The sequence below is a fragment of the Maniola hyperantus genome, chromosome 11, assembly GCF_902806685.2.
Source record: "Maniola hyperantus chromosome 11, iAphHyp1.2, whole genome shotgun sequence".
NCBI lineage: Eukaryota > Metazoa > Arthropoda > Insecta > Lepidoptera > Nymphalidae > Maniola > Maniola hyperantus.
This window is the reverse complement of record NC_048546.1, coordinates 5,418,222-5,441,119: the sequence shown is the minus strand read 5'-3', so window position 1 is coordinate 5,441,119 and position 22,898 is coordinate 5,418,222. Positions and strand designations below refer to the sequence as shown.

Here is a 22,898-nt window from a genome sequence, read left to right as displayed (position 1 = left end):
GTTAATTTATCCTTCCCTAAAACAGGAAATATGCACACTATTTGAATTGTCAATACTCAGAAGAGACCTATCTGTTTATTTTATATTCTTTGATCGGAAACTTTAAAATACGTACAACGATAACTTGATACGTACTTATGGCATGTGACATAAGGTACAAATTGCAATGAGTTGCATTTTACACGAACGTGCACGAGTTTGTTATTGTTAAATAAGTGAAAAATACGAATTATATAAAAGAAATAGTTTTACTTACGAATGAAATGTGATTCCTTGACTTTTGGAAACCTTGCTTGTGTAGTTTGTGCAGAATCTCATCACACACGACGGCATTTTCGGTTGTTTTGGGAGACGAAAACAAAATACACATTACTATCAACGACGTCATCGATAGCGCGACGACAGCGGGCGACTGAGCTCAGGTTTGCTAATTAGCTTAGTTTTAACGTGCCACTTGCGGTCCGCGTATAACGTATCTACCTATTTTCTTCTAATATCATTGTTTGGCATACGGTTGACATGAGGCCTTACTAGTATCACCACCGTTTAAAAAAGTAGTAAAGTACCTATAGTATTTTATTTTAATGTTTGTTTGACATTTCATACTATGACTGGTAAGCCTCTGAAAACAAAACAAGGATGGGCGGCGCGTTTGGACGCGCCGCCTACACGTTGTTTTTTTTAATTTTTATACAGATATTTAAAAAATTACTGATAAATTGGTAATTATTATAAAACAAGTATCACATAATGTGCCTATTATATGAGGGTAAACCGTCAGGCAATCACCAGAAGTAATCTTATTTTTTAAAACAACAATGCTTAAACCAACTAAAACATTGTACATAATAATACTAAAACAACAAAAGAATAATACAAGAAAATCTTAATTTTTACACATTTAATTGACTTTTTGTTGCTCAACATAGGAGCACCTATGTTAGTAAAAGGTAAGCAATAACTCCTTAAGAAATAAAGTAGGTTAGGTACATACCATAATTAAAAATTCAAAGCACCAAGTTTTACCTAAAGGTAGGTATTTTAGATTTGTACAAAATATATAAAACCATAAAACCTAATGTTACTATGATAAATCTAAATATATAAAAGGATTGACTGACTGATCTATCAACGTACAGCTGAAACCACTGGACGGATCGGGCAGAAATTTGGCGTGCAGATAGCTATTGTGACGCAGAGATCCGCTAAGAGAGGATTTAAAAAATTCAACCCCTAAGGGGATAGAATAGGGGTTTGAAATTTTTGTAGTCCATGCGAACGAAGTCACCAGCATAAGCTAGTTAATAATATATATGTAAGATATTGATCCTTATAAAGTTATAAACGCAAAGAAATATATAGGTACTTAGGTAGGTACGTAAAGACAATATTTTTTTATGAAAACCAAACAGAAAAATTGATTATATATCTATGTACGTCTTATGAGATCTCAAACTTAGAAGATTTATTTTAATATTAAAGGTCTTTTTCAGCCCACATAAATCAAATCAATCTATCCATAATCTGTCGATAGGTTAGCGACGTTGTTATTTGTCATAAAAACCATACAATTTTTGTTTGTGCAAAATAAACTAACATATACAGGTTTGATAAAAACAATTAATTTCCGATAAACGAGTGAAAAATCCCGAACGAAATTTTCACAATACTTTAACGATATCCTCGTGATTTAATTTAACACTCATATCTATTTGGAACGGAATCTTACACTATTATAGTCCGCGCCAATTAAATAGTCGTTCTTGAAGTTAACCGCAAGATGCGTCGCAATAGCATTTTTAAGGCGTCAGTGGGGCGCGCGACGCGAGGAAGCGGAACACACCAACCGGCGCGCCGCGCTGCACCCTGCGTTCGCAATCTGTATTAGTGTGAGTGCTACATTCTTACACAGTACATAGGCCCGTGGAACAATACCTGCGCGAGCTCGCACTTGCATCGTAGGTCAGACGCGACTTTTTAACTGCCATGGTTAAGGAATGACAAAAAAACATACCATCGCTAGATAGTAGCAGTAAACATTTACAATCTATATAATTACCTACAATACAACATTTAAGTAAAACTTATCTAATTTTGTTCATACTTTTTGGCACATCACTTTAGAATTTTATTTTACTCTCAATATAAATACTAGTCTGGCTAACGAAAGATGAGACTGGAAAAGCGCGGCAAATTTAAAAAATATCAGCATGGCAGCCCCAAAATTAGTATGACAGATCTGGAATAACCTTATATGATACTTTAGAATTACTGATTTTTATTTCTATCAAATTAGGTTATTTTATCATCAGCTTTCGTTAGCCAGACTCTAAACTATAAACTTTGACGGTAATCCATCGTATTCAAAAAATATTATTATCATATTTTGTGCAAAATATGTTCGTTTTGAATGCCAAGAAATGTAAACGATTCTCGAACAACTATGGCTTATATTCTAGATATAATATTTACACTACTGACCCTAATGAATGATCAATCTATCTGTAATCTGTTGATAAGTTACTTAGCAACATTGTTATTTGTCAAATAAGACCATAATATAATTTTCGGCAAATACCTAACAACGTTGCTAAGTAACTTATCCACAGATTACAGATAGGGTTGATTTTATTAATTTGGGTCGTAATATCAAGCGGCAACAATAAAAATATATAAACGGTGAAGATACAGGAGACGTCAACTTTCTATAACTTTGGCCCTTTTACTTATCCGCACTAATCAATCCTTTAGGATTTAAGCCTATACAATGGTATTGATTCTGTGCACACCTACATTTTAGAGTATTCGCATCCTCTTCTTACTAATGTAATTTGAAATGGACAGATACAGTTTGACAGCTTTAAATTAAATTTAGATCTGTCAAACCCCGTGACTTTAGCTGCCAGTCGCGGGCCTATTGTTTAGCGTGCACTAAAATTTAGATAACTCATGTTCCGTCCTTTTTTAGCAATATTAAAAATAAAAAGATGCAGATACTCTAAATTTATTTTAATTTTTAAATATCATTTTTAATTAGATAAATCCAAGGTGTAAATTTTTAGCGAAGCAAAGTGACCATGTCACTTAAACTTTTGCTATAATGTAATACCTATAGGTAACATAATTGACCAATAATTACGAATAACATAAGGCAAATCGTTACTTTACCTACCTCTTTATATAGTCTGTACAAAATGACTTCTCACACGCCATTTTAACTCTGTGGGTGAACTGTCACGTCAAAAGTACTGCTCACCTTTAAAATAAGGACTAAAATCGTAATTTTGACATGAAATTTGACACATAACGTTAAAATGGCGCGTGAAAAATCATTTTTTACGCATTATACTTCCCTTTTTCGCATACACACACACACACAGGCCGGCCACATGGAGAATTTGTCTCTCATGCTAAGTATTAGAAAACTAACGACTTTCTTCACAGCCATGCACTTTCTGACGAGCGTCAAAAGCGAAGCAACAATATTTTGACTATCTACGAAATCTAGTACAAAGTGGAGGAGTACTATAGACTTCGAGCTACGCAATGGTGACACGCAAGATCTAATAGAGCGTGCTTTGAATTTGTTCAGACTTAAGTTTCAATAAAAACGCCAATTTATTCAATTTATGCCAGCGATATAACGCTGTCTCATTTTAACAGTGTCTTTCTGCCGTACTCAGAATCGCTTAATCGTTACTTAAGTTTTGTTAAAACGAGACAGAGCTATATCTCTCACATAAATCTGTCTCGTTTTAACTAAACTTAAGTAACGATTAAGCGACTCTGAGTACGGCAGTTAATGCGCAGCGACGAAGTCACGCGCTCGTACGTCGCGGTCGAGTACCGCAGACGGATCACGTCAGATTTTTTCTGTTATAACAAATTATTATATGCGGCCGGCCTTAAACCGACTTTGTTTTAAATCAGTTTTGCATATTATGGCCTTGATAACACCTAAACCCATTGGCTAAAAACTATAACATGTATACCTATTGATAAAATGATGTCATAATAAATTTTGTTACAAATGAAAAATATATACCTGCTCCAGGCTTTTGCAAGACAACTGTAAAAAATGCTTTTCTATGGTCGCCATTACACCTGTAATTATTATCACATAAGTACCTGACATGATTAACTTACGATAAATTTACTAATAATAACACTCATATTAGTGTCATTTCCCATAGTGTTGTCAACTAATTACGTAAGCAACTTACGTCAGTAAAACTTACAGGTGTAATCGCGGCCTATAAAATAGTCGTTAGCACTAGCTTACATTTGTCCAAATACCGCTAATTCTTAGACTGGCTCATTACTTTGCACTAAGGTAAAAGCGTTAGAAAACATATACCTAATTCTTTTTTTTGCAATATAATAACGAGTCAGTCCTTTCAATTTCAAATTACCCTGCATCCCAGGTTACAGTACTTAATTAAAATTTTACAAAAAATGTAAAAAACTAATGTCTTTGTGTGTAAAAACCAGTTTATATTTTTTTAAGAAGTATAGCATTCGGCCAAATAAGCCTTTATAGTACCAAAAATTTCCAAAACTATTTCCTACTTATATCTTTTGGACCGCAGTTCCGGTTCAGTGAAAATCAAACAGCAGTTATATCTGAATTTAAAAGGCCATTAATAATAATACATAGAATCTGTCTAGTGAAAGCTGATAGTGGTGGTACGCGACAGGTTGAAATGGCAATCGGGAATGGCCCTCCCCGATTGCGGGCGAGCTCGGGTGTACGGGGCGTCCCCCACCTCACACGCCGATTGCCATCTCAACCTGTCGCGGACTATAAATAGCGGCAAAAAATTAGGTCGTTTTAACTTCGTGTATTAAGGATGTTTTTTTTTGTATTCGCTGTAAATACTTAGTTATTACAATTAGATTTTATATTCAAAACTATTGTATTGATAGACTAGGTATAAAATACATATGAATACAAAAGCTATTATGACGTAGACATCCGCTAAGAAAGGATTTTTGAAAATACAAACCCTGAGGTAAATTGGGGGTTTAAAATTTTTGCAGTCCACGCGAACGAAGTCGTGGGCATAAACTATAGTTATCAATAAATCTTGTAAATTACAGATGAGGTTATAAAAACAGCCAGTGAGATTTATCAGTGTTGCAGGATTCTAAAAATTCACTATCAGCTTTCGTGACTGACACTATTAAGGTACGCTTACACGGGCAATTGAAATTCCGCAAATCCAGGCAATTTAGTCAACTATGACGTCACGACCATATGAAGCAATTAACTGCAACACCCAGCAATACTTGAAAATTTCAGCAATGTTAAGCGAAATAATTGCTCCAGATTGCTCCATTTATTGCTCGATCCATACGTATTGCCGAGCAACAATTGCTTACAAAATTGCCCATTTAAGCGCACCATTACAAATAAGTATTTCAGGTCTAAATTATTATCATAAAAGGACAGTGGCAACTAACTTGTAACTTGACCAGTTTCGAAACAAATAATCACTTAAACTAACTTATTTTTAGTAACATTAATCACATGAAATTTACTACTAAAAAACATCAATACACAGATAAACAACAATACAATAAACAGTATTTATTACTTAATTTACAATCTAACACATATCTTCAAATATCTTTATATTAACTTTAATATTTAAATTGTTTACAACAGGAAAGTTCTTATGTTCAATATTAAAAGTTTTAGTTTTTTTATGGTTCCTTAGTAAAATAAGAACAGTCTATTTGTCCGTGTGTAACCGTTTTATTCTACTAAATCACTACTGCTACATAGACGTTTAATTTTTTTTTAAATTACATTAATTTGACATTAATTTTTAATCCATTGAAAGTTTTCTCGCAAAGAACTATTTGAATATCACCTAATGAAGCAGCAATGTAAAGCCAACCAATGTCAAATGAGCCCGGTGGATATAATTCAGTGAGTTAGCGAATCACCTAGCTGAACATGAAGAGGGGCGAAATAACTACGAAGTATTAGTCGATCAATATAATGTGTGTGCAGTCTAAACGTGTCATTTTGGTTTAGTCATTTTGTACAAGAGACTTTTGTAGTTGGTCTAGTCACTCTAGTGTAAACTTGGAGCAAATATTATAGTATACTGAGAGAAAAAATACTCTACTAAAAAAAAGAAACCAAAATGTTTATTTCTTAAATAGGCTACTTGACAATTTTTTTAAGTTGGTCTTAAATGGTATTTGTAAACAACAGTATAACCCTGTGGTTATACTGTTGTTTACAAATGCATGACGTCAGAGCACAGATAATCTATCGGCCAAACATGGCCGAACAGTGTTTTCACCTGTCTAAGAAAAATATTTTTTTAAATTAAAGTTTTACGGTTTTTAGGGCGCAAAAAAATATAGTGTTAATTTTTTTGATATAATAGGACAAATATTAACCATTTAAGACCAACTTAAAAAAATTGTCAAGTAGCCTATTGTGCCACACATTACGCCATCTTATAGCTAAGAGCTACTCAGAAAAGTTAAAAATAGTTAGTAAGTTTAGTTAGTTAAAAGCTAACTCGTATAATTCCTAGGCTCCTAGCTTTTAGTTCATATAGTTCATAGGAAGTTTTTTACTAACATGACTATGGAACCTACTTTATACGTGTTCTGGTAAGCACTTAACCAGTTTCATTTATTTACAGGTTTAGGTATGCTTAAAACTACTTAGGTATTTTCTGTTATGAAAAAAAATTGAAAGAAAGTTTATTAAAAAAAGGACGCAAGTTCTAATAAGGCTCTGAAAGTACTTAGCTTTAAATTGCAAAAATATGTTAGATATATTTTGAGTATAATAGGGTTCAAAAATAATGATGCTCTGAGATTTTACTTATAACTTAAAAGAAAAATATTTGTGCTTTCATGTTTTTAAGTTGATATATATCATGTGTAGAATTATTTATTAAGTTGGTATTTACCTACCTATTTTTTATCAGAATGTAAACAACTAATTTGTTACATTTGTAAATATATCGCAGAAGCATACTAGCTGACCCGGCGAACTTCGTACCGCATAACAGCCGATTCTTTATTTTTTTTATTACTTTAAATTTTTCTCTCCGTAAGAACCATCCTCGTACTTCAAGGAATATTATTTAAAAAAATTAGCGAAATCGGTTCAGCTGTTCCGAGATTTGCGATGACCAACACATTTAGTGATTCATTTTTATATTATAGATAAGCTTATTTTTAAATGAACCGACTTCAAAAACGGAGAGCATCAAGCAATTTTTTTTTATTTTAAAACCAATTTACTTTAAAATATATAATGTAATGAAATAACAAATTGTGAGGATCATTTTTATGGTAAAAGTTTGCATGAACAACTTGGTCGAATCGTCTCGAGTTGAGCTATTGAGCAAATTAACTTAATAGGTATACAACTCAATCTTTTAAAGTATAACTTATATCAAAACTTATTTCCACGATTTATTTTAAATCAAACACGATTTAGAATATTGAAGTGTAAAATTGTATGAATTAATTCGTGCTAGGCTGGTCTGTTTTGTTACATCCAAGCGCAATAATAATTAATTATTATTGGTATTATATTCATGATGGAACCATGTCTCATTAACATAGAAATGCCGACATAAAAATATAGCATCAGCTCGAAACTTCAGTCTAGTGCTGACGTCACTAAAATGGCGGACACGCGCATTAGCAATTTGCGGGACTTAAATCATGCTGAAGACTAAGGCAAGAATAAAATCATTTATGGTAGTTTTCATGCCACCCATAATAATATTATAAATGCGAAATTGTATTTGTTTGTTTGTTTCTTCAATTTGTAGATATCGACGTTATTTTTTGCATGGATATAGGTACATGGTTCAAGACCTGTAAAGTGACACAGGCTACTTTTTATACCGGAAAATCAATTTTAAATCTACGCATATGAAGTCGCCAGTATCAAATAAAATAAATAAAAGGCATACATAACTTTTATAAGACAATTAAAAAGATAATAACACTTACTCTTATTTAGAAAATAGTTAATCAATATAAACTTAATTACACTTTACTACTAAATTACGTATCGTGTAAAAGAACTAAACCCTTTTAACCATTTTTTGTTTCAGAACAGAAGGCCTTAAATTGTAGTCCTCCGTATATGAAAAATTTTGTTTACGATATAATTTGTCTTCATTTTATATGTCACGTAAAGCCTATAATTTTAACGTTTCAATTTTAATCATAGACTGATCGTACAAAATTTTGGCAGACCCTGTAAATCGGGAGGCTAAGTGATATCATAAAAAGAAAAAAAAGTGTACCTACTCTAAAGAATCTTCTTCTTCTTATAAATCTAAATAATCTTACTTAATAGATTTATTTACAGTATTCAATGTATTTGCTATTTCATGAATGAAAAACACTTCGTTTGTTCTAATATAAGTAGATTCTTAATATAGTAGTTCTAATATAGCAGTTTAATTTCCGTGGCCTACTTAAAATCTACTTACAATTTAAAAACATTTTCTTTAAAATTAAGGTGTTTTTACATATTTCTCTGCATGTGAGTGAGAGAGTTTTGGACTACTCTAATGGTAAAGCTTGCCGGCTTTTATAATCAAAGTCTAATCTTAAAAAAAACTACTAATAGAGAATATTTTTTGAGCGCCATCGCCATCCAGTTTACAATAAAATGGTACAAAAGCACGCGACACGACGCGGCAGGGCATTGCTCCATACAATCTCATATTTGACGTGTCGCGTCGCGTCACGCAGTGCAGCGTAACTGCGTTAGGACCTTAAGCCAAGAAATATTCATTTGTCACAGTCACACTAATTTTAGTTCACCCAGAAAACCGCCAGTTTCGACCAAGAAAAGGATATCAGCCGAACTTCGCACCGGTCTAACCAAAGTAGCTTCAAAGCAGAAGTTTTGTATCAAAGCCGCCGAAAACTTCAAAATTACATTAAGCACAACGCACATTATATCCACCAAATAAGTAGACTAATGACTCTATGGATTTATTGACGACGAATATAAAATAGTACTCATACTATCTCCACGAGTCTTTTCCGTTCTCGGCGATAGCCTTAAGTCGATTTCATGCTTATATACTACGAAATACATGGAACATCAAAAATACTTGTATTCTAAATGAAAGGTGCGTGTCTGTACAAGAATATCGATGCCCTCGGGCCTGTAAACATATCGATATACACGACGTTGTTCAACACTGGGCGTATAGTCCAACTGCAGTACGGATATGGCGTGTACACCCACCAATTCGTATAATACCGGACGCTATACGTCCTATCGTAGTGTCAGTATTCCGGCAATTGGCCCTGTTCGGGCAATTCCGTTTGGCACTAAGCGACCTGGTACGACAATTTGTCATCCGCGCATACCTTAGCAGTAAGCAATCCAGGGTTTCTTTCACTAAAGCTGCAAACAAAAATGAAGCGAATATGAAAAGCAAGAAGTATAAATATTGCTGTAGTATAAATGGGAAGCTGTGATAGCCTAGTGGTTAGGACGTCCGCCTACTAATCGGGGATCGGGGGTTCGATCCCGGGCACGCACCTCTAACTTTTCAGAGTTATGTGCGTTTTAAGTAATTAAATATCACTTGCTTTAACGGTGAAGAAAAACATCGTGAGGAAACCTGCCTGCCTGAAAGGTCTTCACAGTGTTCTCAAAGGTGTGTGGAGTCTACCTATCTGCACATGGCCAGTCATATAAAAACACCGAATACTTTCAGGCATGCCAGTTTCCTCACAGTGTTTTCCTTCAATATTAAAGCAATTGACATATTTAATACTTTAAACCGCACATAACTTTGTAAAGTTTCGGTCCATAATTTAGCCGCTACAGTGGAACACATAAAATAGTTACAAACATACATATATACATACATAGACTGCTAAAAACATTATCCTTCCTTTTGGCTTTGCCTTATTCGTAAAAAGGAAGTCACTGCCAAAATTCCACGTTACTAACTCCAGCAGTTGATAGATTAGTATTTTTGTATACATATATATATATATATATATATATATATATATATATATATATATATATAACACTTTATATATATATATATATATATATATATATTATATATATATATATATAACCCTTTATATATATATATATATATATATATATATATATAAAGGGTTTCGCACAATCGTACAAGAAATAACACTTTTCAATTTATTTATTTTAATTTTATGGCGGTCATTTTTAAATTTTTATTATTTCTTATTATCGCGGCCATAGAAATACACATTCTGTGAAAATTTCTACTCTCTACCTATTACGGTTGATGTGAAACATCCCGCTGACAGACAGACGGATGGACGGACAGCGAAGGCTTAGTAATTGGGTCCCGTTGGAACCCTTCTGGTATGGAACCATAAAAATGTTTAAAAGTATACTCACGATAAACCCCTTTCTGCTAGTCTCTTCTTGACAGCTGGTTTGATCCTTGGCCGGCCGTTACTGTGGAGCCCCCTACCGGTAATGAAGAACAGCGTATGGAATTTGACGCTGTTCCTATCCTGCAGTTCCCTCAACTTCTGTATGTGCGTATCGATGAACAGATCCACGGACTCCTTAGCTTCACCTACCCTCAGGTAGTGGAGGTCTATTGTTGCGTTGTCAGAAGAATTGGCTGCGTGAACCTTTTAAAAAGGGGATAATTATATTACAGCCTCAATGGCACCGATTCTGTTATCTTTCTCTAAACTAAATTTAGAGTATCTGCATCTTTATCCTTTTAATATTGCTAAAACGGGACGGAATATAAATTTTACATTTGAAGATACTAAATTTTAGTGCGCGCTACAAATTTAAACAATAGGCTCGCGACTTGACGCGAGTTTGACGGCTCTAAATTAAATTTATAACTGTCAAACTGTGTCTGTCTTTTTCATATTACATTAGTAAGAAGAGGATGCAAATACTCTAAAATTTACGTGTGCTCACGCTCAGTATCAGTACCAATAGCTCAACGGCGAAGGGGAATATTAGTCATAATGAACATGGCTAATATTCTTTAAAAAAAATCATCATTCACGATCAACCCATCACTGGCTCACTACTGAGAACGAGTCTAAACCGTGGAAGTAAGTTTGGTTATAAGTTATACTTTAAAAGAGTGAATTGTATACCTACTAAGTTAATTTGCTCATTAGCTCAACTCGAGTCAATTCGACCAATTTATTTACCATAAACAAAATTTTACCATAAAAAATGAGCCTCACAATTTGTTATTTCATAATTAAGTTGCTCTAAATGTATCGACATGATCATGATCAACCCATCACCGACTCACTACAGAGCACGGGTCTCCTCTCAGAGTGAGAAGGGTATGTCCATAGTCCACCACGCTGGCCAATTGCGGATTGGCAGACTTCACACCCCTTTGAGAAGATTGGAAGAACTTTCAGGCATGCAGGTTTTCTCACGATTTCTTCCTTCACCGTTAAAGCAAGTGATATTTAATTACTTAAAACGCATATAACTCTGAAAAGTTCGAAGTACGTGCCTGGGATCTGACCCCTGACCTCCGATATGGAGGCAGACATCCTTACCACTAGGCTATCATAGCTTTTTAATAGGAGGCAATAATAATTAATTAAACAGGAGAACCAGAGTAACCGATGTACATAGCTCAATGAGTTGCAAAGCTGAAGTGGATTGCCCATTAGGGCAGGGCAGATAGTTTGAAAAACCGATAGATATTGGGGTCCCAAGGTGCTAGCATCTGCTATAGTCGACGCATTTTAAACTGAGTCGTCGAATTATCTGTCTGTTTCGCTCGCACTTACCTACGACCTGTAAGTGCGAGCGAAACAGACAGATAACTCGACGACTCCGTTTAAAATGCGTCGACTATAGGTGCATCGGAAAGCGCAGCGTTGCAAGACCCTTCGCTAGGTGGACAGACGACATCGGACGAGTCGCAGGGAGCCGCTAAATTTAGGCGGCGCAAGACCGTGGCGTGTGAAAGTCGCAACGGGATACCTAAGTCCAGCACTGGAGGTCTATCGATTGATGATGATGATGATGATGATATAACTTACTTGCATAAGTGTGGCAGCTGCCATACTATTGGCCAGTTCATATTTTTCCTTGTGATAAGCTGCGATCCCGTTGTAATAGGTGGCGACTTGTGTAATGCCCCGCCTTATGTACTCTTCAGCTTTTTGGTAATTCCTGAAGATATAAATAAATTTATTTAAAAAATACCCTCCGACGAAGTCGCGTTCGTCAGCTAGTGGTGCTATAACTTACCTTTTTGCAGTCATTTTAATTTTAGTTTTAATATATGTATAAAATCTTTTGAAAAAAAACAGTTTCACTTACAATTTCTTATTTTTTTATCTCTCTCTAAAATGTTTAGGTAAAATACGCACAGCATATTTTATGCTCATACTGTACGGGAAACAAAACCCAATACCGCACTAGCGTAAACAACTAGACTCCCCCGCAATCTCGCCTCACTTACACATACCACAAATCAGATTGAAAATCGCTTTCTGCGCAAGTATATGGTCAGCCGTCTCCTCATGTAAAATACACTTACATGTTTCTCGACTGCAAGTGTTTTTCAGCCTCATCGCGGTATTGCTGCACGACCGACATGTCCACCTGCTCGATCTTCGGCAGCAGCGGCCACTCCACCTCCGATAAAGTCTATAGGATATTAAAAGGAAGAGATGACTGACTGACTGACTGATTGACTGACTGAACTATCAACGCACAGCTCAAACTACGGGACGGATCGGCCTGAAATTTGGCATGCAGATAGCTATTATGACGTAGACATCTGCTAAGAAAGGATTTTTGAAAATTCAACCCCAAAGGGGGTAAAATTGAGGTTTGATATTTGTGTAGTTCACGCGGACGAAGTCGCGGGCATAAGCTAGTAATGATATAGAAATACATGTAATATGCAGACCAAACAAACGATGCACGGTTTGCTATACACATAGTTGGCTCGTCAAACCGGGTGATACAATCCGAAATCCATACTAATATTAGAAATGCAAAAGTGTATCTATCTATCTGACTGTCTGTCTGTCTGGTAGCTTTTCACGGCCCAACAGTTTGATCGATTTTGATGAAATTTGGTATAGAGTTAGCTTACATCCCGGGGAAGGACATATGCTACTTTTTATCCCAGAAAAGAAAAGAGTTCTGGGGGATTTTTAAAAACCTAAATCCACGCGAAAGAAGTCGCGGACATGATCTAGTATTCTAATAATCGTCAAAAAGGCCATTCGGCTTGTACAAACTACAAATACTCGGTTCAGATTTATCCACCTACTTATAGTACGCGAAAGGTCGAGATGGCAATCGGTGAGGGAACACCCCGCACACCCACACAACCCCCACGCTAATCCGGTGCGGGTGACGTGCGGATGTGCGGGGCGTCCCCCACCTCATACCCCGATTGCCATCTCAACCTGTCGCGGACTATATGTACAACATTTGATAATACCATCTTCTCCTCTTCGAGCAACTTCTCTTGCCTCTCCATTTCTTTCTCCATAACGAATTTACTGACGCCATTTTTTGTTTCAAGGATTTCGGATTTTCCTGTAGATATCAATAGGCCCTGAAAATAAAGAAAATTAGGTATTATTTACCTTAGTATGTTGCGTTAACATGTTATTATACTCTTTAGTTTAAATATGTCTCACACCCGGCTTTACTCACGTGTTTAGTCGACGTTAGCCCGACTAGTTTCGAACCCATCTGGGGTTCTTTTTCACAGGGACTCAGTTCGCTCAGCTGCGCGATTGCGGTAGAATGACAGCTACAATGTCACGATCGCAAACACTTCTGATTGGTTCTATAAGCTGCAATACATGGTTGCAACAAGAATCGCACAAATTCAGCCAACTGAAGAACAAATGAGATTGTAATAATGATTGATGCAGATTTTACGAAATCGGCCTACTGGTACACGCTACACAGCGGGCTGTGTGGGCAGCGGCGCGCAGTCTCAACCGCGACGCGACGACTGAGTCCCTATGAAAAAGCACCCCGGATGTGTTCGAAACTAGTCAGGCTAACGTCGACTAAAGACGTGAGTACAGCCGTCTGTGAGACATGTATAATGGAAATCACTCACGATATTTTAAACGATTATTATAAACAAAGTAAACTCTTTAGTTTGTTTTGTTTCTTCATTGAAAACTACTTACCTCGACAGTTTCTTGAAAATTATTATCGTGAGCCATAAGCAGTTCCGACAAGATATCTTTAGACACTTCAGGGAATAGGTTATACAACTTATCTCTGGTAAGCTTAGCGGCCAGGTCAACTGGCATACTGTTACGCCACTCTTCTACGTCTTTATGGTATAACGATAAAGCAAAATCCATATCCATTATTTCCTTGAAATCGGGCACATCGGGCTCTTTGCCTGATCGTAGCAACTCCGCTTCTTTTATTGCTAATTGTCTGTGAAATACCCAAATTATAGCTATTGGCATTTACATCACATCTTTTAATGTTTTAATTATTTATTTATCTACATAATATAAACGGAAAAGCTGACCGACTGACTAACTGACTGATCTATCAACGCACAGCTCAAACTACTGGATGGATCTGGCAGATAGCTATTATGACATAGACATCCGTAAAGAAAGGATTTTAGAAAATACAACCGCTAAGGGGGTAAAATATGAATTTTGAATTTGTGTAGTCCACGCGGACAAGTCGCGGGAATAAGCTACTTGTTAATTAAATGCATTAATCATCATCGTCGTGATTAACCCATCGCCGACAGAGCACGGGTTTCCACTTAGTATGATAAGGATATGGCCACACTCCACCACGCTAGCCAATTGCGGATTGGCAGACTTCACACGCCTTTGAGAACATTATGTAGAACTCTCAGGCATGCAGGTTTCCTCACAATGTTTTCCTTCACCGTCAAAGCAAGTGATCTTCTTCGCTCTGGGCTGGTCTCCGCACTTAAACGTTTTCCGTCTGTTGTGCGTCAAAGCGAGTGATAGTTAATTTCTTAAAATGCACATAACTCCGAAAAGTTATAGGTGCGTGCCCTGGATCTAACCCCCGACCTCCCATATAGGAGGCGGACGTGCTAACCACTAGGCTATCACCGCTTTAAAATACATTAATATAAACGTTAAATTCGTATCAAAATTTTGGAATCGCAGCCAGAGTGCCAATTACAGCCTGGCCACAGCTTGCTTCTGACTAACAAACAAAGACGAAACTTCTGATATTATTAGGTAGGTATGCATCTTTTATAAGTCTTAGCCACTGCAGAGGTTCAAAGTCTACATCATTACCGAATAATAGTTTCGCTTCTAATAAAATTTAAGGATCCATATTTCGAACATTTGTAAAAAAAAATATTGAGAAATACCTCGCAAACTCTTCATCCTGTTTAACCATAATTTCAGACTGTTTAGCATCTTTTTCAAGCTGGTTCATGAGCGACTCCATCCACAATGCATTGATTTCGTTTAAAAGAGATATCGGCATATTTATTTTTGGTACCACACTGTCAGGGTAGTCCATATCCCGACGTCCAAACATTTCATCCAGTTGGCCTATAAATTCTTTACCCAAATTAACATTTACAGTTTTCTCTGTTTCATCTGAAACGGACGAATCTTCATCACACGTTTCTGTGTTTAAACTTTCAACTTTCGAAGTGCTTGGTGTGCTATGAGATGGAGAGTGATGTACGTTAGGTGACGCACTTGCGGAATCACTTCCTGTTATATATCTACCCAGTATTGTGTTAGTTTCGCCTCCAATAGCATTTTCCACGTCATCGTTATAACTTTCGCCTCGGCGAAATTTTCTAATTTTTAAGCAATGTTCTGAGTAATGATTGTCTGATATGACTACATTCTGTTCTATTTGTCGTTTTAATTGCATGGAATTTTCAGACACGAAGTTCCCTTTTTTACCTTTTCTTGAAGATGAAGGCACATTATCAATAGGATTTTCATTTTCCTCTGCTATAGGTGGCGACGATGAATTCGGTATTATATCGTATGCCGACAAACATTGACACAGATCTACATTGTCATTTTGCGCTTCGGTCTCTGTATCCGACCAATCATTATTATCAACAATACCTAATTGATTGCTGGCTACACCATCGAGTACAATTTCTACAGCCCAGTTAACATCACCACAACAATTGTCAAATATATCCCTTAAATCAGATCTTGCTATGTTTTTAAAAAGTTTTCTAAATGCAGCAAAATGCTGCTCTTCATTTTGACATCTAAAATTATCAGTTAACATTTCATTATTTGTAGACGTGCTTTTATCCAGCATCCACTTTTCTGGCATTTTCTTATCTATTGCAATATGATATTCATTGATATTTCTAGGAGCACCGATAATAACTTTTAAAGGATTTTTTGAAGTGGATATGTCTGTATCGCCGTATTCTATACAAGTGCTGCTTGTTTTTTTCTCTACAACTGGCATAGAAGATTCCACCCGCGTGCTACATTCTCCCCAAGATGGTAAAAACATTGAATATTTGCTCCAATCTTGACACACTTCGTCAGAAGTTAGAAACTTTTCAGTTGTAGCAGAGTTTATCATCTTATTTCCTCTCTGTGGTTTCGAATTGGTAACAGAATCAGATTTTGCGCTATCTTGACTTTTTTGTTGAGAATTATCGTCCCAGCCATCTCCATTATCCCACTCTTGCTCTACTTTCTCCATTTCTTCCAAACATTTCTGAATCTCAGCAAATTTTTCCAAATTAATAGATAAATGTGCCAATTTTTCAGAGTGGTCTACAGTGTCACAAGGAACGTCGGCAGCAGGAGCTGTCGTTTCTGTCAAACAACTTTGTGTATTCTCATGATCACTGTTCTGTATTTCATTCATTGAATTGGTTTTATTACATACAGAAGCATTTTCGATGGGTTCTGAATTTACTGATTCTTCTAATAATTGTAATGAAAACGGCGGTATTTTTCTTAAAACAGGTGCAGTATTATCAGGTAAATAGTGCAACTTAAATTGCTTCATTAAATAGTCACCAGTTATGCCACTCTGGAAAGAATCCAACTTTTTTCGAAGAGTGACCACAGGCACGTTATGAGAGTTTCTTTTGAATAGTTGATATACATTTCTGGCCCACGGTGTATTGGGTTCTACCACTTCAATAATATATCCATTGTTAACTCCTTTCACCACGTAAAATTCCATTTCCCAAATTTCTACATTGGTATTGTCTATAATTATAGGACTAAGTCCTTCTTTCATGGCTTTTATAGCTCTGCCTTTATTCCATTCATGCGCCTCGAAAATTCTCCGTTTATCATACATGTACACGCCATTGCGCATAAAATAATCATCTGTACTTAATATATGTATTTGGTAATGTTTGTGTGTTGTGTAGTAAATTGCATCAATAATCTTTTTAGCTAGATAAGTTTTTCCACTTCCTGGTAAACCTCGCATAATGATCAATGTGCGTGCCCCATTTTCATGATGTAACAAAATCTTTTGCAGCTGTTCAGTCCAAAAAATTTGTGACATAGCTGTAGTAGGCAACTTTAGAGCCTGAGGTACTGGCGGTTTTGTTGGCCGAGAAGCGCTAGCATATGAAAAGGCAGGTAGCATGCACGCAGCAACTTCAGGGGCTGTTTTATCATTTATTTCTGAACCAGTGTTATAGGTATTTGTTTGGTTAGCTTCTGTTACTTCTTGCTCTACGGCATCAACACTTATATCAGGTTGTGCATTTTTTGCTGCACCATTATTTTCGTCCATTACAATACTCATTATAGCATTTGCAGATTCTTGAACTGTTAACAAAAAAAATATGTATAAAATAAAGATTGTGAGTGTAAATAAGAAATCATAATATACATAGGAAAAGCAGTAGCAATGAAGTGATTTTTGTTTTGAGTTTATTGTTCTTACTGCCACACTCAGAGTCAGTTAATTGTTACTTAAGGAATTAATTAGTATGGATAAGGAATGCCTTAAGTAACGATTAAGCGACACTGAGTGCAGCTGTTACTGGTTTAAATAAAATTAACAATTCGTTTTAAGGCTAATTGAAACATATCTACAATAGCACAGAATCTCTTATCATCCTCTTAACTAAATTTAGAGTATCTGCATCTTTTCTTTTTAATATTGCTAAAAAGGATGGAACATGAATTTTACATTTAAAGACTAAATTTTAGTGCTAGTTCTACAAATTTAAACAATAGACTCGCGACTGGCACTTAAAGTCACGAGGTTTGACAGTTCTAAATTAAATTCAAAACTGTCAAATGTGTCTGTCCTTTTCATATTACATTAGTAAGAAGAGGATGCGAATACTCTAAAGTTTTGGTGTGCTCAGAATCAGTACCAATATTAATTTAAATAAATTATTTGTCTAGTAAGTTTTTAATTCCGATCACAGAAGCCTTTTTAACATCAATAGTATCAAAAACATACTTAATTAAAATTATTGTAGATTACATCAGATCAGGCTCAAGGCATACAAGCTGAAATGATCCAACATATTAAGATAACCTTTTCTAAAACACTGCAAAGGAAATCAAACTGTACCTTCTCTATGTAGGTAATGTTACTTACACTACATGTTGTGCAATGTGTTCATGTGTGTTTCTTACATTTTGCTTCACACAAAGGACTTGGAAGATTTGGCCTACCCAGTAGCCACCAGTACAACTTTGATAGCTCATATCAAAGTTCGGTATCCTTTGATACATGAATATAAAATGGATGGAATCCCTATTCCCAGAGTACAGAACATGAAAGACCTAGGTGTAATTTTTGATAAAAAATTGACCTTCCATGACCATATTAACACCGTAGCAGCTGACTCATTTCGAAGATTAGGATTTGTACTACGCAACTCTCGGGAGTTCCATAGTCCGTTGGTAATACGATTACTAATATACGCCTTAGTCCGAAGCAAGCTCGAAACAAGCACCTGTGTCTGGCATCCGTACGAGGCAAAGTACGGGCTTATATTAGAAAAAAGTACAAAAGGCTTCCTAAGATACCTGTATAGAAAGCGTTGCTATGGCTATTATCCTTTCCTATACCCAACCAATTTTCTGTTAGGTTGGCTAGGTTCAACACCCTGGAGGTCAGACGCATTGCGACCAACTCAAAAATTATGTGTCAAATTTTGCGAGGAGATGTTAATGCTCCAGAACTTCATACCAACTGTGTCGCATACGTGGTCCCTGAATCACAACAGTAATCTTCGTCCACGAAAATATAACTTTTCGTGGTCCCACATCATCGCACTATTGCTAGAGTCTATGTCACCTATACCCCGTTCATTAGCATCATTCAACGCGCTTTTGGGACAATAATGCTCAATGGGACCCATTTAATGATGGTCTATAATACTGTTCGGGAGTTACTGAAGTATCGCTGAGAGCATTGCATGAATATGTCATTCAATGTTCTCAGCGTACATATTCAAAATTCTTTGATGCTTTTATCGTTTTGTATTTTATGTCTTTTTTCTTGTACCTTTATTTGTATTTAAATTTATTATTAATCATCTAGTTAGTGTAAGTGGCACTGCCGTTCTAATTAGATATAAAATAAATAAAATAAAATAAATAAAATAAATATCTCAGAAATGTGACACTTTGGAAGATTTTAGCGTTTAAACTATCGTGAGTGATTTCCATTATACATACATGTAAGACAATGCCATCAGTCGTGGGACAGGACACCATTAACTCCGTTCCTAACAGCAGGCCGCACGCAATCTCAACCGTGACGCGTTTGCGAACTGAGTCCATGTGAAAAAGGATCCCGGATGGGTTCGAAACTAGTTGGGCTAACATCACCTAATTATGTGTGTAAAGCCGGTTTCTCCTGCATGTACTTTGGAAGAATACTTGTTTGTATCGATTCCAGCTATTGACTGATACAAGTTTTATGTGTGGCCACTATTTTGGAAAAAAAGAAAAATGGCAGACTACTAGGTAGGCCAGGCTCCATACTAAAATATTCAAACCCATAGACTTATATTATAATCGATATATCTTTATGTAGATAACGATTAGTTTATATGATTGATGTTCAAACCCCTTTGTACACGTAATAGTGGAGTTAAAATTCACATTATAGCATTTTAGAAAAGATGCATTCCATCACTTTTAAAGACTTATTTTAGAAAAGATGTGTCTTGTTGGCTTTGCTTTGACTCTGTGACAATAGGGTCTTGTAATAAAATAAACCATAAACCACCGGTATACAAAAATCACTACATTTTATTACTACAGTCCAAGACCCTATTGTGTCTTGAGCCTAAGGATTAATATATATATATGTATATGCCTAGCCTTTTCCCATGTTAGTCGGTCGGTCGGTCATTAGCCTAAGGATTAATATGTTTAAACATTATTTTTAAAAATTACACACAATTAACATCTATTAAGTAGTAGTCACCATTTATTTAAAAATCCAGCCAGGCCAAGTAAAATAGATAGGATAAAAGGTAAAATTTCATTGTTTTTCTTCTGTGACTTCGCTGAGCAAATAAAGAATTACAGAGTTCATTATTTCACGCACTTCGCTGTTCATCTCAGAATGAACGTAAGAGCTTTACTAAACTTGTCTGGTTGCGTGAAAACGCTTACTTAAAATTAAGTCACTTAAAATTAAGGTAAAACAACTCGATGCGTGTAAATTAGGCTTTACACTGATTACAGTTCTAGTCATGTGATTCTCATAACATGTCCATTGGATATACTGTGGACTAATATTTTATACCAAAACACAAAGCAAATTGTTAGAAAGTAAACACCTACATTGCCTAGCCTTTTTCATAATTTCATTGGGATGTAATCAAGCTTGTGACCAGGGTTCGACAAAACAGGTCATGTGTGAGTTGTCACACATGACCTGTACCATGGGTTCTGTACCATCACTACCATCCTTTAAGAAAAAACACATTGTGATGTAACCACAACACGGTTTTCAGATTTTTGATACTTGGGCTATAAGACTGCTACCTGTATTTTCATGATTCTAGGTTAACGGGAAGGACTCCCTTGACAGGTCTTGACAGATACATGTTAAAAATTGTTTATTAAATAAAATTTATGTATACCAACACTGCCTGCAGCTTTGTTATTCACTATCAATCTTATCACTACTTTTACTTCATCAGAGATAATGCTCAGTATGGGTCTACAGCATCTGGTGTAAGGCTATACATTCTTTACTTATCAATAAATTATAATAAATAAAAAAAGATTCTGACGAATTGAGAACCTCCTCCTTTTTTTAAAGTCGGTTAAAAATGAAAAGAATTAATACACAAGTAATACATATCCACACTTAGAATTTAAAGGTATCAATAATAATCTTATATTCAGCTAAAACATCTTAATATAATATAAACATCAAATAACATACCAAAATATGAGCTTAAATTGCATATCTCATTGTAATCAGAACAAAGACTGTTTTGTTTTGGTAAGACTAGGTATCAAGTATCAACAGTTAAGCAATCAATACTGTGCAGTCGTCATATAAATCAATGCAGGGTTTACATCCCAGGCAATATTAAAGGCTCACAATATAACCTGCAAATGAAACTGAACCTTTTATCAATGAAGCACAAGGCTTGTCTGCTTTGATAAGAACTATAATATACAGCGATAGCCTAGAAAAGGCGCGCAATACATATTGCTATGTACACAACATGTCATATACCTTAGTTACATATTATTGTAAACTGCAGTCCGTTTTCATCTGTGTACTGCACAGATGTTTACAAGTTAAAAAAATAATTGTACTTACGGTCGCCATCAAAGTTTTCAACGATGTTATACATCACATCTCTGCTTAATACTTCACCAAATGTGTTTATCAATATATCAATAATATTATTGTAATCTATCTGGTCCTGGTATTCCATGTTGAGGCAAACCTTTCAGTTCTTCCACCAAATATTTTACACGCGATCTTGTAGACCTAATATTAATCAATTTTAATGTCCCCTTTAGAATATTTTGTAAGAAATAAATAGAATATTAACGTGTTTACTACGAAACTCATAATTTTAAACACTAAAACTGTCGAGAAAGAGAACGGTGGCCCTACCGCGGTTGTTTGACAGCTACAAATGTTACTTTACTCTATGGCTACAATGTCACGATCGCAATCATCTCTGATTGGTTAATGCTCGCTCACTATTGGCCACAATGCATTGTTGCAAGAAGAATCGCACAAATTCAGCCAATCAGAACAATTGAGACTGTAATAATGATTGATGCAGGTTTTAGCATCGGATTCCCGTCCACAAAATACATTTACTCCACAGATTAATAGAGCATTTACTCCAAGGAGTTCCCGTCATTCCCGATTTGAAATCAACCGTAGACTGAGTAAAAAAGCTAGACTAAAGTACTGTGTAACCGCATCTGAGATTGCAATAGCGCGACATATGGATGAATAACACGACAATTATTATTGTTTATTAGTCAGTCTTAACCGATCAACAATATTTGTATTAAACGTTTTTTATGTGAAAACAAGTACCTAGTTAAATAACTAATGAGAAATACAATGACGCCACGAATTCTCAAAGTTTGTTTTGCAACTAAAGTTCGGAGTCGAAAGGAAAAGAAAAAAATCGGTTACGAGATCATGGACAAAAAATAGGTTAGCTGCGTCTCTGTTTATCACATTAGTAACTTTATCTGTGCTCTCTTTTTAGTGTTAATGAGTAAGTTCCTTAAACCCAAACGTTCCTTTGTCTAGATTTTTTACTCAGTCTACGAAATTAACCAAAGATTGTACTACACTACGTTTTAAGAGACGGGACTTTCATACAAAACCGAAAAAAGAGAAAATGTAGGTATGAAATGAAGGCAACGTCCCAACTATATAA

General features: G+C 35.6%; 1 protein-coding gene across 2 annotated transcripts; it reads right to left on the bottom strand.

Annotated features, from left to right (window-relative positions):
- Positions 1 to 508: 508 nt before the first annotated feature.
- LOC117986616 (NEDD4-binding protein 2-like) lies at positions 509 to 22,110 on the bottom strand. Of its 2 annotated transcripts, XM_069501803.1 has the most exons (9): positions 21,806 to 21,942; positions 21,419 to 21,588; positions 15,393 to 17,814; positions 14,197 to 14,455; positions 13,488 to 13,604; positions 12,570 to 12,679; positions 12,067 to 12,199; positions 10,421 to 10,662; positions 509 to 9,421 (listed from the first exon to the last, which is right to left on the bottom strand). In XM_069501803.1, exons 3-9 carry the CDS (start codon positions 17,789 to 17,791, stop codon positions 9,346 to 9,348), a joined length of 3,336 nt encoding a protein of 1,111 aa, XP_069357904.1. In that variant the 5' UTR covers positions 17,792 to 17,814; positions 21,419 to 21,588; positions 21,806 to 21,942; the 3' UTR covers positions 509 to 9,345. The 2 variants fall into 2 exon arrangements, with proteins under 2 accessions (XP_069357904.1, XP_034829374.1); XM_034973483.2 differs by lacking the exon at positions 21,419 to 21,588 and having other exon boundaries at positions 21,806 to 22,110.
- Positions 22,111 to 22,898: the final 788 nt, after the last annotated feature.

Coding starts and splice junctions, on each gene's coding strand:
- LOC117986616 (XM_034973483.2), bottom strand. CDS start 21,923: ATGGAATACCAGGACCAGATAGATTACAATAATATTATTGATATATTG. Junction 14,456..15,392: donor CAGGATGAAGAGTTTGCGAG/GTATTTCTCAAT, acceptor GGTATTTCACAG/ACAATTAGCAATAAAAGAAG. Junction 12,680..13,487: donor TGCTCGAAGAGGAGAAGATG/GTATTATCAAAT, acceptor AATATCCTATAG/ACTTTATCGGAGGTGGAGTG.